This window comes from Salvia hispanica, chromosome 2 (assembly GCF_029641045.1).
Source record: "Salvia hispanica isolate PSC_SH4W2 chromosome 2, Shi_PSC_v1, whole genome shotgun sequence".
NCBI classification, from domain to species: Eukaryota; Viridiplantae; Streptophyta; class Magnoliopsida; order Lamiales; family Lamiaceae; genus Salvia; species Salvia hispanica.
This window is the reverse complement of record NC_142693.1, coordinates 61329112-61346376: the sequence shown is the minus strand read 5'-3', so window position 1 is coordinate 61346376 and position 17265 is coordinate 61329112. Positions and strand designations below refer to the sequence as shown.

Genomic DNA, 17265 nt, shown 5'->3' with positions numbered 1-17265 from the left:
GGTGTGTGTTTTGCTTTGTTTATGTGTGTTTTGCTGTGTGTGTTGCTATGTGTTTGCATTATCTGTTTAAATGTAGATAAAATGATAGTTTCTGATAAAATGATAGTTTCAGATTATAAAATGATAGTTTCATAAAATGTAGAAATTGTGCCTTTGCTTGATAAAATGATACTTTGGGTGCATAAAATGATAGTTTCTGAAAATGATAAAATGATACTTTGTAAATAGTGTTTTGTTCTACTTAAGTGACAAGTTATTCCCTCTCTGCTTTTTTAAACTCATTGAAATATAGAAAATGATAGTTTCAGAAGAAAAAATGATAATTGCCCTTGATAAAATGATAGTTTCAGATTATAAAATGATAGTTTCATGGGATATGGAATAAAATGATAGTTTCATGGAATAAAATGATAGTTTCTGAATGAAAAAATGATAGTTTCATGGGATAAAATGATACTTTATGTTTGTTTGTGTGTGTGTCCTGATGCTACTGCTACTGTGTTTTTGTGTGTGTTGTTGTGTGTATCTCTGTGTTTTTGTATGTAGAAATTGTGCCTTTGCTTGATAAAATGATACTTTGGGTGCATAAAATGATAGTTTCTGAAAATGATAAAATGATACTTTGTAAATAGTGTTTTGTTCTACTTAAGTGACAAGTTATTCCCTCTCTACTATTCCCTCTCTGCTTTTTTAAACTCATTGAAATATAGAAAATGATAGTTTCAGAAGATAAAATGATAATACCCTTGATAAAATGATAGTTTCAGATTATAAAATGATACTTTGACTTTATATAATGACATAAACTGTTTAACACACTGAAATCTTTTGTTTATTAGGAAAGAACATTCGTGATGATGATGATGATCAACGTAGAACATTAGCAGAAGAAGTAGAACATATAAGAAATAAGAAGAAAAGAAAGAATGACGATACAACTGATGGTAAGACAGCATCAAAGAAGGGCAAGAAAAAAGTTGTTCAAGATATTACAGTCATTAGGATAGCAACTTTGGCAGGAAGAAGGAATACTGACTTCTTCGTTGACATGCTTGAATCTCTAAACGAGAATCAAAGAAGAGCTGTTAGAGAGATTGGGTTTGGCGCACTCCTAAACTTCAATATAAGAAGTTTCCCAAGAGCATTAGCGTATTATCTAATCAACAACTTTAACAGTAAAACTTCATCAATTGAGTTGAACAGTGGGGAATCACTGTTTTTAGATGATGAAGATGTTCACATAACTCTTGGGTTCCCGATTGGATCTTTACCTATCAATAAAAGCAAATTTTAGAAAAATACCCACATCAAAACTGAAATTGCTAAATTCTGTAAAGGTGGAGAGAAAAAAATGGTGCCAAAGTATGTTGTAGAGCAGATGGAGAGAGACAAAGAAGGTGGTGAGTTCTTTAAATGGACTTTTATGGTTCTCATGGAGTATGCCTTGATTAACACTCCTGCTGATGGAAATTTGAGGCCAAAAATTTTAGATTACATAGCTGATGTTGAGAAGATCAAAGAATACAATTGGTGTGGCTATGTCATATCCAGATTGCATGAAACACAAAAGAGGTGGAAAAAAGACACAGCAAAGATATTTACCGGGCCAGTTATCTTTGTAGTGGTAAGAATATATTTGTTTTACATTGTCTATGAATCTATTTACAGAAAAACTAATATTTAGTTTTTGTTTAATGTAGGCTTGTTACGTGGACAGGATTCTCTTTGAAAAAAAAATGGTGCCAAGATGTTACCCAACAGTGAAAGGATGGACTGCGGAACTGTTGAAAGATAGACAAAGAGCAGAAATGGAGAATTCAACATTTGGTCTGGGTCATATGTATGACCGATATAAAAAGCAGCCACATGAAGAAAATGATAAAGATGACGAAGAAGATGAATCTCAAGATGTAGAAGTTTTGAAGACAAATGATCATCATGATCATGATGAAGTGGGGACAACCAATGAATGGGAGAATTTCATAAATGAATGGAAGGGAGCTGCAAAGGATGTTAAAGCCTCAATGTTGAAGATGGTTGATGTCCTTGAAGCAGCGCCGGATAAACTCAGGAATCTCAATAGCTTTAAGATAATTTGTGATACAACGAGAAATGCAATGGGATTGAGAGAGGAAGGTGTGAAGCATGTTATAGAAAGTCGGGATACAATGACACAGGCTATAAACAATGATGAAACTGATGATCCTGAATGGATTGATATCATGATTGAGTTAACTAAAGCTGCTGAGAGGACATATATATTGAAAAATAAGAATGAGTTCCCTACCTTCACTCTGATACCTGAATGTGATGACAGTCCTAATGAGAATCAAGAATTTAATCGGGAAAAGGATGTGGAGAAGGAAAAAGATGATGAGGTGGAAAACGAGCAAGAGAAACAGAATGAAAGCGAAAAGGAAAAGGCTAATAAAGCAGCTGTAAAAGAAAAGGAAAAAGTTTCAGAGAAAGAAGTTCAGAATGAAGAATATGAGGTAACTTTTGAAAATGATAGTTTAAGTACATAAAATGATTGTTTATATGTTTAAAATGATATATGTTTGATGATGTTTTTTGGTAGTTCTGTTTTATTTGAAAACTGATACTTTTGAATCATAAAATGATAGTTTAAGCGGATAAAATGATACTTTTGCATGATAAAATGATAAAATGATACTTTTGCCTGATAAAATGATAGAAATTGTGCTTTTGCATGATAAAATGATACTTTTGCCTGATAAAATGATAGAAATTGTGCTTTTGCATGATAAAATGATACTTTTGCCTGAAAAAAATAATAGAAATTGTGCTTTTGCATAATAAAATGATAAAATGATACTTTTGCATCATAAAATGATACTTTTGCATCATAAAATAGTATCCCTTCTGTCAATAACAATTTATATTTTTTTTAAATGAAAGCATGACAGAGTTGATAGCATAATATCCACTGTCATCAAGGATATAAATGTTGAAAAAGGAGATGATGAAGTTTTAAAACAGAGAGAAGAAAATTTGAATAAGGACAAAGGGAAGAAGATGGTTTCTCAAGATCAAGATCCTCCAGTCGAAAAGGAGAAGGAGAAAGTGGTCAGAACAACAAAGAAAATTGTTGAAGCAATGTGCTCTCCCTACAATGTCAGAGCAGTAAATCTGAAAGGAAAGCTGAATAAAGAAGAGAGAGAAATAATGTACTGGTTGATGAAAGATGAAGAAAGTGAACAGTAAGTTTTGAATTACATAATTATATTCTTATTCAGTTCTTTTAACTAACATTAAATATGAATTTGAAATCAGTTATGAGGTAGTTTATGAGAACGACAAGATCACATTGTTCAAGATTGACTTCCACAGCCTTGCTCCACGTTCATACGTCAGGATCAACATCATAGATGCATGGGCTGTGTTCCTCAACTACAATGAAAAATTCAAATCAAAGGGATCACCAAGTCGTCTTTTCATCAACACCACACCTACGGTACAGTAAACGAGTAAATAAATAATAGTATTACATTAAAAGTTAAAATATATTTACAAAAATGTAAACATGACAGATTTACAACATTACTGCAAGGAGATCTGGTTGGACTGAAGCAGAGAGTCGAGAAAGATTTTGCTCAAACTTGAATGAATTTGTGTCACAGATTGAAAATTTCAAATGGGAAAATTATGACCTGGTAAGTCATAATTAGATATACATTACAGAACAAGGGTGCGTTATAATGGTAACCCATATTTATGTGATAAGCTAATAACCCTATCATTTTATGGGTCAAAAGTATCATTTTTACTAAAAATGATATTTTTCGTCCATAAAATGATATTTTGTTCTACAGAATGATACTTTTCATCCATAAAATGAGGGTTATTAGGTTATCACAATAAATATGGGTTATGATATGATCACATCCCTTACAGAACAACATACCTATATTTTTGAAAATGACATTTATATATAATGTTTTGAAAATTAGATATTCTTTCCAATCTGGGCGTACGAACATTATTATATCATCTGCTTCAATCTCAAAATGCAAATGATGGATGTGATTGACAATTCTCTGGTTAGTCAAGATTTACTTGAGAAGAAATATGAAGATGCACCAAGTACTCTGGTATGTTTAGTTAAATGCATTCAGTATTTATTAGTTAAAATGCATTGACTATAATTCAGTATGGAACATAATATAATTTTTAATCAACCTCATGTATGTTTTGTGTTATTTGAATAGAGAAATTTCTTCCGAACTTATCTTGGAAATGGACTCAATCCATCAATGGGAAGAACTGTCAAACTGTCAAAAACCAGATACATGAATATGCCATGGCAGAACGATACAAATAAAGTTGACTGTGGAATTTATGTGATGCGCCATTTGGAGACTTACATGGGTGGTCCTGTTCGTAACTGGAATTCGGGTTTAACGAAGAAGGGAACAGAGTCTTTCATAAAACTCCGTGCCAGATATACTGAAGCATTGCTTATTGGAGATACTAACAAGAAGGCTTTTGAGACACTTACAATGATAAAGAAGAAGTTTGAGAATGACAGCAAAAAAGAAGAAATTGATGTTGAAAAGATGATTAGAGAATTTAAACCCCCTGTATACTAACTTCTATGACTTGATAATAGCGTTTTGTAATAGTGGTTTCGAATATAATCACCCAAATTATCATTTTATCTGCTACAAGTATGATTTTGCCATTATATCGTTTTATCAGTCAGAAGTATCATTTTATCATTTTATCTGCTGAAAGTATCATTTTATCAACTGCGAGTATCATTTTATAATTTTATAAGTCAGAAGTATCATTTTATCAGCTTATATATCATTTTGTGAGATTAAAACATCATTTTATTCGTTGATAGTATCATTTTATCAGCTTATATGTCATTTTTTCCAGCTTATACATCATTTTATAAGGTTATTGTCATTTTATTTGCTGCGAGTATCATTTTTTCAGGTTAAAGTATCATTTTATCAGTTTATAAACAAAAGAATGATGTTATCAGCCAAAGTATCATTTTATCAGTCAGAAGTATCATTTTATCATTTTATCTGCTGAAAGTATCATTTTATCAACTGCGAGTATCATTTTATAATTTTATAAGCCAAAAGTATCATTTTATCAACTTATATATCATTTTTTATGTCATTTTTTCAGGTTAAAGTATCATTTTATCAGTTTATAAACAAAAGAATGATGTTATCAGCTAAAGTATCATTTTATCAGTCAGAAGTATCATTTTATCAACTGCGAGTATCATTTTATCAGCTTATATATCATTTTTGATGTCATTTTTTCAGGTTAAAGTATCATTTTATCAGTTTATAAACAAAAGAATGAGTTTATCAGCCAAAATGTCATTTTATACACCTAAAATACCTAAACTATATCAAATGGCTTCAATCTGACTTCTCATTGACTCTACCACAATTTCTTGAATCATGACGACCCATCTCATGACATTTACCACACTGTCGTAGAGGCTTATTTGCTTTCCTTATTGCACTCTGCCTCTTTGCTACTTTGCCACTAGCTGATCCTTTAGTACTAACAACGTCTGGAGGATGTACATCAATTACATCAGGTACTGCCATTCCATAAAAATACTCAACCATCTTCTTCTTTTCAATGACTGAAGGTTCTGCACAATTTCCAAACATATGCTGTTCCAAATCATCAAGACCAGCACTTAACAAAGACAAATGATCCATACTTCCTTCAGACTTTTGGACTAATCGATAAAAGTTGGAGAACAACTTTTTCTTAACTTCCTGCTTTTCATCCAAATCTGCAAGATAAAAGATAACATTATTACAATAAGTACTATCATTTCTCTGACTGAAAAATAGAATTTTTACAAATAAAGGTTAAAAATGGAACACACATTCAAATGGTTGTTGTTCCTCAGATGGTAGACCATGTGCTGCCTTTAGTAAAGAGCTCTTCAACCACCTTCGACCAAAATATTTCTCAGGAATGAGATTAGCAGACTTATTCTTCAACAAACAAAATATATGACAACATAACAAACCAATTCTGGAAAACTTCTTGCAACTACAGTCGAATGTGTCTTGCTTACAATCATACATAACATCCAATGTTCTACCATATTGGTCCTTGACCTGATGCTTCTTGATGTTATCCTCAACAGTAGTTATAGAAACAATCTCACATTCAATACTTATTTCCTGTTGTACACGTTTGAAAATAGAATCAGTGTAGATTGTAGATGCATGCTTCTCAATAGGCAATTGGGTTGACAAATCAGGAATAGTTGAGTAATCCAAGTAGTTCAATCGTGAATTGGCATTCCTTTGATCTCCCACGGCATAATTAAAGAAATTGATGAACTGTACAAGATTTGCACGTGGCTTTGTGTAGTTTTTAAAAAAGCTATTCTCCGATTCAGACATCGATGTAGTCCTAAGAAGCGACCCCATGGGAAAATCTCGAAAATAAGCAGGAACCCAGAATTCTCTATCTTCAAACATTGATCCAAACCAGTGCACGTCTTCTAATCCATACCGTTCCATTATATCATTCCATATTATATCAAACTCATCAGGCTCTAACAAATCAGACCAAACACATGCATTCAACTCTTTTTTGAAATCTTCATTACCAAGTAAAGATTTGGGCAACTTATCTGACACCTTAACCATGATATGCCACATACACCATCGGTGCCTTGTTTGTAAAAGTACTTGTTGAACAGCAAGTTTGATCCCCCAATCTTGATCAGTGATAATCAATTTGGGTGCTACCCCCATGCATCGAACAAAACAGCCAAACAACCAAGAATAGGATTCTCTACCTTCACTTGATAACAAGCCAGCTCTAACTGGTCTAGAATGGTTATCTTTTCCAGTGAATGGAGCAAAAATCATGCAATACCTTCAGAATATAACATAAAAATGAATTATATTTATCAGCTATGAGTATCATTTTATCAGCTATGAGTATCATTTTATCAGCAATGAGTATCATTTTATCAGCCAAAAGTATCATTTTATCAGCAATGAGTATCATTTTATCATTTTATCATGCAAAAGTATCATTTTATTAGTAAGAAGTATCATTTTATCCACTGCAAGTATCATTTTATCAGCCAAAAGTATCATTTTATTAGTAAGAAGTATCATTTTATCAGCAATGAGTATCATTTTATCAGCCAAAAGTATCATTTTATCTGCAATGAGTATCATTTTATCAGCTATTGACATAAGGGATACTATTTTATGATGCAAAAGTATCATTTTATTATTTTATTATGCAAAAGCACAATTTCTATCATTTTATCATGCAAAAGTATCATTTTATTAGTAAGAAGTATCATTTTATCTACTGCAAGTATCATTTTATCAGCAATGAGTATCATATTATCAGATATGAGTATCATTTTATCAGATATGAGTATCATTTTATCAGCAAAAAGTATCATTTTATGTCTATTAGCAACAAAAGTAATATACCTGTTAGTGTTGTATGTTGAATCAAATGAAATTACATCTCCAAACATATGATAATTTCGTCTTGAAATAGCATCAGCCCAAAAGAGTCTAGTTAACTTTCCATGAGATCCTATCTCAATTTCATAATAGAAGGCATCAGATGATTCCTTTTGAGAACGCATATAATCAAAAATCATTTGAGCATCTGAACCATCAATATTGGACATAATATCACGATAACCATTTCTAATATCAATAATATCACATCCAACATTTTCAGGTCCACCCATTATCTCCTTCAAAAGTTTGAATGTGAGAGTGGGACCAATATTACACCTGCCACAATCCTCCATAAACCTCCGATGAATAGGATCCAGATTGCGATTGGCCATCATAAAATGTCTATGCTCATCCGCAACCATTAAGTGATTATGATACTCAACAAACTGATAAACCTCATATCCTCTGCTCTTGCCATCTGAATAATATCTCAAATTGAGCTTAGCAAGACATTCACACCTAAATGACCGACACCTACGCTTCTTAAAAGACACTTCAGTTGATTGGGATGCATGACCAGGTATAAAATTCTTAGAGCCTTGTCTGTTGCAAGCCAAATACTGCCACTTAGTAATACCTTGAACTGATTTGTTACCCATTTTACGAATGCCAAAACCAACTGAACGAGCATAATGTTCATAGAAACCAACTGCTTCTACTAATGTATTGAATTTCATACCAATCATTGGCTTCAAAGCATCATCACAAACAGGAATGTACATACCTACAAATCAGTAAAAGTATCATTTTATCATAGTATCATTTTATCATAATATCATTTTATGCACTAAAAGTATCATTTTATGCAGTAAAAATATCATGTTATGCAATAAACCTATCATCACAAACAGGAATGTAAATACCTACAAATCAGTAATAGAATCATTTTATCATAGTATCATTTTATCATAGTATCATTTTATCCGACAAAACTATCATGTTATGCAGTAAACCTATCATCACAAACAGGAATGTACATACCTACAAATCAGTAATAGTATCATTTTATCATAGTATCATTTTATCATAATATCATTTTATCCGACAAAACTATCATGTTATGCAGTAAACCTAACATTTATAAGCCAAAAGTATCATTTTAACACATAATCGACAATACATAATATAATCAAATAAGAATTTCAGTACATCAGAAACATAAACCAATCAACAACTAATATTAATCTAAAATCAAATTCAATACATGAATATGAACACAATCAATAAGCTAAATAATAGATAATGATTGTTACCTTCGTTATTTGCTACAGATTCCATTGAAGCAAATTTTCACAGCAATTGAAGAGGTAATCAATGAAAATAAGAACGCAAAATTGAAAACATCTTCCCGATCACAATTATGGTAACAAAATCTGGAGAATACGGAATAATGAAACAAATCTGGAGCCTATGGAAACAAAATAAGCGAGAAGTATGGAAACAAAATCGCAGAGAAGAGGAGAGAATCAAATCTTGTGATCTGGATCAAAATGGAAACAAAATCGCTGAGAAAAAACCGATGAGAAGAGCGTGAAATCTGGAGTGAATCTGGAGCGAAATTCAAAAATTAAATTAGCGAAATGACATATTTACCCTCTGCGCCTACTTTTATTAAGTAAATCTAAGTTTGAATCTCAACCACAAGATTATAAAATATGTGTGGTCCAGATTTAGTTATAGAGTTATCATGTGATTTGAGGGTTATGATATGATCGCATCTATATATATATATATATATATATATATATGGAGAGAGAGGAGTGTATATTTATACACGAGAGGAAAACAGAAATCGTATTATCTTCGATGGCTCTCGTGGGAAGCCCTAATTTCCCGATTGGAGAAACAACTTCCGTGCAATCGCCTAATTTGTCGATTGGAGAAATAGCATCCGATTTGGATTTGTGTGGCAAACGAAAAAGAGGTAATGAGATTCAGGAAACCGATGCCGCGATGGCAAAGACAAAGGCGAAGGCAAAGGAATCACGGATGGTATCGGAATTCACAGATTTCAATGATCTGCTGCGTCGTTTCAAAAATAAGATGGTCTTCGAAGATGAAGATTTCGATCTTATGAGAGATTATTGCGACAGTGATGAAGATTATGATATGGTAGAGGAGATGAAAAGAAGTCTTCCATTCGACAAGGGGGCAGTTGTTGAATACATCAATCAAGTCCGCAATAGCGGTGTAAGTCCATCCAATCCAAATATTATCATTCTAATTATAGTATATTTAATTTGGAGTTGCATAGTTTTGAGTAATTGGTAGTATGATATTTTAATTTTAGGGATTTGATGTGGATGTGAAGCTTCCTCGTTGGCTGGATGTGGGCTGGGATTTCATCAACCTTCCTTTGGCCGAATCTCGTGATGAAGTGTATGAGCGAGCAAACCTTGCGATTAATGAAATCAATGTTGACATGGTATGCTATACATATATGCTAGTTCTAGTATTTAATGATTGATCAAATATTGTGTTTTTGTTTATGATTAAAACATTAATATTTAAATTGCAGAAAAGCAAAGCTTTCGAGCTTGTGGAAGTTGTCAAGGCTGTCATGTCGAAGCCCATCTTTCAGCTGTCGTTTTTTACGCTGGCTGTGAAAGAAGTTGGGGCAGCTGCTACTAATATTCTCACTATCCAAGCAATTGTGTACCATCCCTTTAATGCCCCTTGGAAGCTTAGGGAGTGGAGGTTCAAACCAGAGGTGGTTTGAATGTTCCATTTCTTCTTCTACTACTTTGTTTTATATCCTACTAATATTAGATACTACTATGTGATATGTCATGTTTTAACAAGTTCTTGCTACTCTGTTTATTTCTTCCATCTATGTATGATATATCTAATGTTTGAACAATTCTAATTATCATCAGTATTTGGACTCATCCTTTTCTTACCTTTCTTAATGGAGAGAATTGGATTTGTTTCGTTGTCATACCTTTCTTCCCTTTCGTTGTCAGCTGCTACAAATAATACTATCACTATCCAAGCAATTGTCTACCATACCTTTAACGCCTCTTGGGAGCTTAGAGCGTCTCCAATGGCGGACGTCGCGGTAGGACGTCGCAGACGTCCGACCGAACGTCCGCCGTAGTGGCGACGAAGGGCGCCACGCCCCCAACGCCCGTCGGATGGGCTCGGACGTCCGACCCACGGGCGGGCGGATGTTCGCCGTAGTGGCGAGAGTCGGACGTCCCACTCAGACGTCCGAGTTTTAATTTTTTTTTTTAAACTCTATAACATTCACACCACTTGTAATTTTTTTTAATGAAGTATTCGAATTTTCCCGTATTCTGTGTCGACATTTTTAATTCCGTAAATAAAAAAGTCCGTAAATTGAATAATTGCGGGAAGTCCTAGTGGGAAGTCATAGTGCATGGGAAGTCCTAGTAATGTGGCAGTAAAATGGGAAGTCCTAGTGATGACGTGGCAGAAAGTTTTTGTGGAAAGTCCTAGTGGAAGATCTAGTGGGAAGGGCGCCACCGGAGACGCTCTTAAGGAGTGGAGGTTTAAACCAGAGGTGGGGCTATAACAATAATCCACACACTGATCATATATTGTGTTAGATTTTTTTTTCACTTGTACAATATATCAATAATTGTGTTGATATTCTTATGTCATTGTATTAATATTTTTAATGTACTATGTTGATGCCACGGGAAGTATATTACTAGTAGTTTCTATCATGTTGACTATTATACTAAAATTACTACTAGTAGTTTCTATCATGTTGACTGTTTTACTCATTTATTGACACACTTTATGTGCTATTAATTGAAATCCGAAAGCTTTAATCTTGTCCACTCATAATCTAAATCTTGTCCACTCATGATCTAATGGTCCTTAATTGATTTTGTTTATACACTACAATGCTACTAACTACTATATGTCCCACAAAGTTAGAGTTCCTTTTTTGACTAAAAAATATATACTAAAATAACTTATAGTATTTTATTCCACCACATGCTTTACTCTTATATCTTGCATAGTTTATTCATCTCTACTATTTTATTTTATTTTCAATTAATCTAAAATTTTGCTCCTACTTAGTTGGGACTAAGGCATTCTAGTTATAAGATTTTAAACATATCTAATGGTCTGAAATAGTAATAAGATTTTAAAGATCTAATGTCTGAAATGATGTCATTATGTTTATTTGAAAAGATTATTTCAGTATAAAGGATATCAATGTTATTTCTTATAAATGATATTTTTTGTGTTTCTCGTGATGTCAACCTAATATATTAAAATTATCAACATAATTATATAAAATATATTAATACAATTATATTGACATTATATAATTCAACTAGTATATGAAATTCAATTTATATTATTAAATTTTACTATCATTCAAACATATGCAATTATATTTTGAGAACTTTATAATACTATTACTTTCAATTTGATACATGGTCAAAAAAAATAATTAAAGATAATTATATAAATTCAAACTTTTAAGATATTTTTAAAAAGAGAAAAATGAGCAAGACTAAGGCTCTTAAGGACTTTTAGAGCACTCTCAATGGGTCGGCGTTAAATCCGGCGAAAAATCGCCGATTATCGCCGGATTATCGCCGGGCGTTGGAGTGAATTCGGCGATAATTCGGCGATAAAACTCCCTTATTATCGCCAACTCCCTTATTATCGCCGATTTATCGCCGAATCATCGCCGCCCACTGTGGACGCGATTCGGCGATAAATCGGCGATAAATTTTTTTTTTTTAAAATCTTTGTTTTTATGGTTTTTATTTGTAGTTTTTTTTAAATCTTTGTTTTTTATGATTTTTATTTGTAGTTTTTTTTAAATCTTTGTTTTTTATGGTTTTTATTTGTAGTTTTTTTTTCTCGTTGTATTATATTTTCCAATGATTAATACAACGATGAATTGTTCATTATAAATCTATTTATTAAACACATTTGTAGGGAAAATTAAACAATATTAAAAATGATGATGTAAAAATGAAATGTTGAGTTAGGGAGAAATAAGGGAGAAACCATTGGAGCAGTTGGCTAAAAGTTGGCTAAAAACTAGGGATAAATTTTGGTGCTAATGTGGCGCTGATGTGGCAGGAGTTAGGGAGAAATAAGGGAGTTTTTAGGGAGAGCATTGGGAGTGCTCTTACAACATAAGTATGGGAGTATTTAATTTTTTCTTTTATTAAAAAATAACTACAAGCACAAATGAGATCAAAATACTAAATTGCAGTCCTAATAGCTGATTTGACACTCCTACATTCTAACCCAACTACTTGAATTGAAAATTGTTCTACTTATTGGTTCGAATTCTACTTATTGCATCTAACATAAATATCAGGTGTAGGTCTCAACTAATTTAGCCCTAAACAAAATATAGAATCCAAAATAACATGTGTTTCCATGAACCAAGGATGTTAAAGCATGAATACTAAAAAGATTTCTATGTTTACCTACAGTGCGAAAAATGGCTCCAAAAAGCAAGCTGCAAAACAAAGAAGATCAAACACTTAGCAACTGTAAAACATGAAATAATGGAAGCAAAACCTCAAAGCCAACATCAACAAGTGATATTACAACAGAAAAGGCATAACCAAGGTTCCATACTACAACAGCTCATATGCAGTCAAATGTTCAAATCAAGACATGTGGTAAAACTATAAGAGAAGAATTTTATTTGGTGCCTGTCCTTTTAAGGCAATATGGAGAAGAACAGTCATCATGAACGTAAATCTACAATAAAGTAGTGAATAGAAAGAATTATTCATACCAGTAACATATACTCTACTACTATATCTGGCCCTTACTTCATTTTCAGTTTCTTTTTCTCTACTAATGTTTGGAAAACTAATTTTAGCACTATGTTTAATGAGAAACATTTGCGATATACCAAAATAACAACAGGAATGTGCTCTATATTTTAGTATTTCAATATAACTACAGCGAGATAAAACCAATAACATAGCACAAAACTACTTTCATGTTGCAAAATATACCAAAATAGCAACTTATTGTTCCCTTATTCTCCTCTTTTCTCACTTTTCATTCATGTCATATTAGTATCATCGAATCAAGAAAGCAAAAAGAGAGCACAAAACACACACTTGCTGTCTCAATTAGAATTCTGAGGTTTATTAAAGGCTGATCTACTTAACCTTTTTTTAAAGAAATAGTGCTGACTTTATCTTTCTTTATCCAATTAAGCCTTCATGCTCTAATTTAATCCACCTTTTGTTGCAGAGAAAAAATCTACTATTATTTTAAGAAAATTTCTACTCATTTACTTAGCTTGTCAAGCATAGCAACAAAATAAGTTCTAAAATTTAAAAACTAGAAATATCAAAGAAGATCCAGAACACCAGCAGCAAACACCTAGAAAACACATATCGCATAAGCATAATTTTCTACTAAATAATACAGTATCCGAAAGACAAAAAAAGAAAACACATACACACTCACTGCATAAGAACACACATACATACATAATGGCAATGAAGTGAAATTAATTGAAAAATTTACAGCCAAAACCGGAAACAACTATGTGACCATTAAGAATGTAAGTTTTTTTGCGATTACAGCTTACTAGGGCATGGCATTGGCGAGATTACAAGCAGTTTTCTGAATATCAATCAAATAAAACAAATTGAAAGCAGTTTATGAATGCACTTCTTCGTGCAGCTCAATTACCTCAGCAGAAAATCAGAGAAATGTGATCGGACGAATTGGGGAAAATCCAGCCAACCTTGCTACTGAAATTGGAATGAAAATTGAAGAAACGTGAAGAATCAGTATAAATTAGAGCGAAAGAAGCTAAATAATTCAGCAAACCTAGAGAGATAGAGCAGAATTTGGGCGAGTGAGATTTTGTGCGTAGCTGAGTAAGTGTGTGTTGTGAGGTTTTAAGTGTGAAGAAAGTGAAGTGTGTAGCGTGTGTTTAGAAATAGGAACTTTTAATAATATAGCTATATGGAGTACTAATCTTATTTAACTTAACATTCATCAAAAATCTCTAATTTAAAACTCACACACACAAATTCAATTGTGAAAGACATTAAATTAATCAAAGTGATACCCACAAGGACTGTGAACTTAGTTCATGTATCCTAAAATCTTGAGTTTTTCCAATAACATTTAACTAATCTCATATCACTAATATTACACACACTAACGAAAATATCCTATTATGCACATGTTTTCAATAATGATACAATAGCCCATCACGTATTCCCTCCGTTCCAATTAAGTTGAGTCAAAAATTTTGGATACAGAGATTAAAAAATTGTATTGAAAGGTAGGAACAAATAATAAAGTAGGTGATGGAATAAAATTATGAGTTATTAGATGTTTTATTTTTTATCAAAATATTAAATGGTTTAACATAGTTGGGAAATCCCAAAAAAATTATGGCTCAACTTAGTTGGAACATGAGAGTATTTATTTTTTTTTTCTTTTATTAAAAAAGAACTACAAGCACAAATGAGCATCAGCTAAATTGCAAAATGGAGACCAACTAATAGCTGATCGACACTCCTACATTCTAATTACCAACTACTGAATTGAAAATTGTTACTATTTGCACTTAATTTAGTGTCAAAACTCAAATGATAGTATTGGTTCGAATTCTACTCATTTTGACATATTTTTAAAAAGAATAAAAAATTACCCAAACTAATAAGGGATATTAGAGTATAAACATTAAACATAGTAATGAATTGCAAGCACAAATGAGATTTCAGACCCCTAATAGCTGATTTAACACTACAAAATTCTAATTACCAACTAACAAATGTTGAATAAAAGTTGTTATTTTATTCGCATCATAGTTCTAGTTCGAATTCACATGGATTACTACTTATTTTGACATTTTTTAAAAAATAAAATAAAAATTACATAAATTAGTAAATGATAGTAGTTACTTCATCATCATAAAAACTTTTGACATTAAACAAAATACAGAGCAGTAGATCTGAAATATTACCAGATTATCATCCAGGGCGCATCAATCTGATAGTGGACTACATCTCCATTGATATTAGCTCGGAACAGAATGAGTTCAATCCAATTGAGTTGGAATATCAGCCATGGCAAAGGAGCAAATCTTAGGCCTCTTGGCTTCTGAACTCAGTGCTGGACCGGCAATCCATATCACCAATAAATCCGATCATCATCTTCGCGCAGATATCGATCGACATCCAATTAACTCAATCCAATTCAATTCAATCCGAATTTGTTCTGGATGAAGACGAACACAACATATATGAATTAAAACAACTCAATTCCTATGATACAAACAAATGGAAGGAGGTCTGTGTTTAGGAATAATTGGGACATTCCAAATATGAATATGACTAACTTAATTGGAACAATGAGAGTATTTATTTTTCTTTTATTAAAAAAGAACTACAAGCACAAACATCAAAATGCTAAATTGGAAAATGGAGACCCACTAATAGCTGATTTGATACTCCTACATTCTAATTACCAACTACTGAATTGAAAATTGTTACTATTCGCACTTAATTTAGTGTCAAAATAATTATTGGTTCGAATTCTACATATTTTGACATATTTTTAAAAATAATTAAAAACTACCCAAACTAATAAGGGATATTAGAGTATATCATTACTTAAGTATTCCATCATAGAAACTCTCGACATTAACATATTAATGAATTACAAGCACAAATGAGTATGAGCATCCACACCCGTTGATTTCAGAATCGAGACACCTAATAGCTGATTTTCCACTACTAAATTCTAATTACCAACTAACAAATGTTGAATAAAAGTTGTTATTTTATTCGCATCATAGTTCTAGTTCGAATTCATATGGATTACTACTTATTTTGACATTTTTTAAAAAATAAAATAAAAATTACCTAATTTAGTAAATGATACTACTAGCAGTTACATCATCATAAAAACTTTTGACATTAAACAAAATACAGAGCAGCAGATGTGAAATATTACCAATTATCATCCATGGCGCATCAATCTGATAGTGGACTACATCTCCATTGATATTAGCTCAAAACAGAATGAATTCAATCCAATTGAATCCAATTGAGTTGGAATATCAGCCATGGCAAAGAAGCAAATCATAGGCCTCTTGGCTTCTGAACTCAGCGCTGGACCGGCAATCCATATCCCCAATTAATCCGATCATCATCTTCGCGCAGATATCGATCGACATCCAATTAACTCAATCCAATTCAATTCGAACTTGTTCTGGATGAAGACGAACACAACATAAATGAATTAACTCAACTCAATTCCTATGATATAAAGAAATGGAAGGCGGTGTGTGTTTAGGTATAATTAGGTTGGGCAGAGCAACCAAATGGTGTAGATCTGGGAAGAAGAAGAAGAGAGAGAGGCGTGAGTGGTAATAGAGACGAAAGCAATAACATAATTATCTCCGCGTTGAAATATTCATAAGAAACCTAATGCCTAGTTAATACATAACTATATATTGTCAGGTGGGCCCCCATCTGTTAAAATAGTGTAAAAACCAATCACCTCCATCAGTTTATTAATACTCCATATAGCAAAATTTAGCAATTTTTTCAACATGCGATAACCGGGATAATTACACCTCAGGTATAAAATATTTCACCTATATTTTTATTGAGTACAATATAATTTTAAATTAACAAATATTATACAAAAAAGTATGATTAATATTACAAATTAGTACATTTTTGTCTAAAAGTCACTAACATTGTTACTTTTTATTATTTTTCATCCTTTCGACTTTAAAATTAGCTAC

General features: G+C 32.2%; 2 protein-coding genes across 5 annotated transcripts; one reads left to right on the top strand and one right to left on the bottom strand.

Moving 5' to 3' along the window:
- Positions 1 to 5244: 5244 nt before the first annotated feature.
- LOC125212282 (protein FAR1-RELATED SEQUENCE 5-like) lies at positions 5245 to 16921 on the bottom strand. 4 transcript variants are annotated; one of them, XM_089064600.1, is made up of 8 exons: positions 16467 to 16921; positions 15475 to 15728; positions 14184 to 14245; positions 12950 to 12981; positions 8771 to 8890; positions 7479 to 8241; positions 5891 to 6900; positions 5245 to 5794 (listed from the first exon to the last, which is right to left on the bottom strand). In XM_089064600.1, exons 5-8 carry the CDS (start codon positions 8793 to 8795, stop codon positions 5406 to 5408), a joined length of 2187 nt encoding a protein of 728 aa, XP_088920726.1. In that variant the 5' UTR covers positions 8796 to 8890; positions 12950 to 12981; positions 14184 to 14245; positions 15475 to 15728; positions 16467 to 16921; the 3' UTR covers positions 5245 to 5405. The 4 variants fall into 4 exon arrangements, 2 of the variants coding, with proteins under 2 accessions (XP_088920726.1, XP_088920727.1); XM_089064601.1 differs by lacking the exon at positions 8771 to 8890; XR_016135480.1 differs by lacking the exons at positions 5245 to 5794; positions 5891 to 6900; positions 7479 to 8241; positions 8771 to 8890 and adding an exon at positions 8255 to 8498.
- LOC125218159 (uncharacterized) lies at positions 9097 to 10386 on the top strand. Its single transcript, XM_048119776.2, has 3 exons — positions 9097 to 9707; positions 9808 to 9942; positions 10036 to 10386. Exons 1-3 carry the CDS (start codon positions 9264 to 9266, stop codon positions 10234 to 10236), a joined length of 780 nt encoding a protein of 259 aa, XP_047975733.2. The 5' UTR covers positions 9097 to 9263; the 3' UTR covers positions 10237 to 10386.
- Positions 16922 to 17265: the final 344 nt, after the last annotated feature.

What these genes read in the sequence shown, in the direction of transcription:
- LOC125212282 (XM_089064600.1), bottom strand. Translation starts at nt 8,795, where the DNA reads ATGGAATCTGTAGCAAATAACGAAG. An exon ending in ATCTGTAGCAAATAACGAAG is followed by an intron (nt 8,242 to 8,770) that starts GTAACAATCATT and finishes ACTGATTTGTAG; the next exon opens with GTATGTACATTCCTGTTTGT. An exon ending in GGAACAACAACCATTTGAAT is followed by an intron (nt 5,795 to 5,890) that starts GTGTGTTCCATT and finishes TTTATCTTGCAG; the next exon opens with ATTTGGATGAAAAGCAGGAA.
- LOC125218159 (XM_048119776.2), top strand. Translation starts at nt 9,264, where the DNA reads ATGGAGAGAGAGGAGTGTATATTTATACACGAGAGGAAAACAGAAATC. An exon ending in ATCAAGTCCGCAATAGCGGT is followed by an intron (nt 9,708 to 9,807) that starts GTAAGTCCATCC and finishes TTTTAATTTTAG; the next exon opens with GGATTTGATGTGGATGTGAA. An exon ending in ATGAAATCAATGTTGACATG is followed by an intron (nt 9,943 to 10,035) that starts GTATGCTATACA and finishes TTTAAATTGCAG; the next exon opens with AAAAGCAAAGCTTTCGAGCT.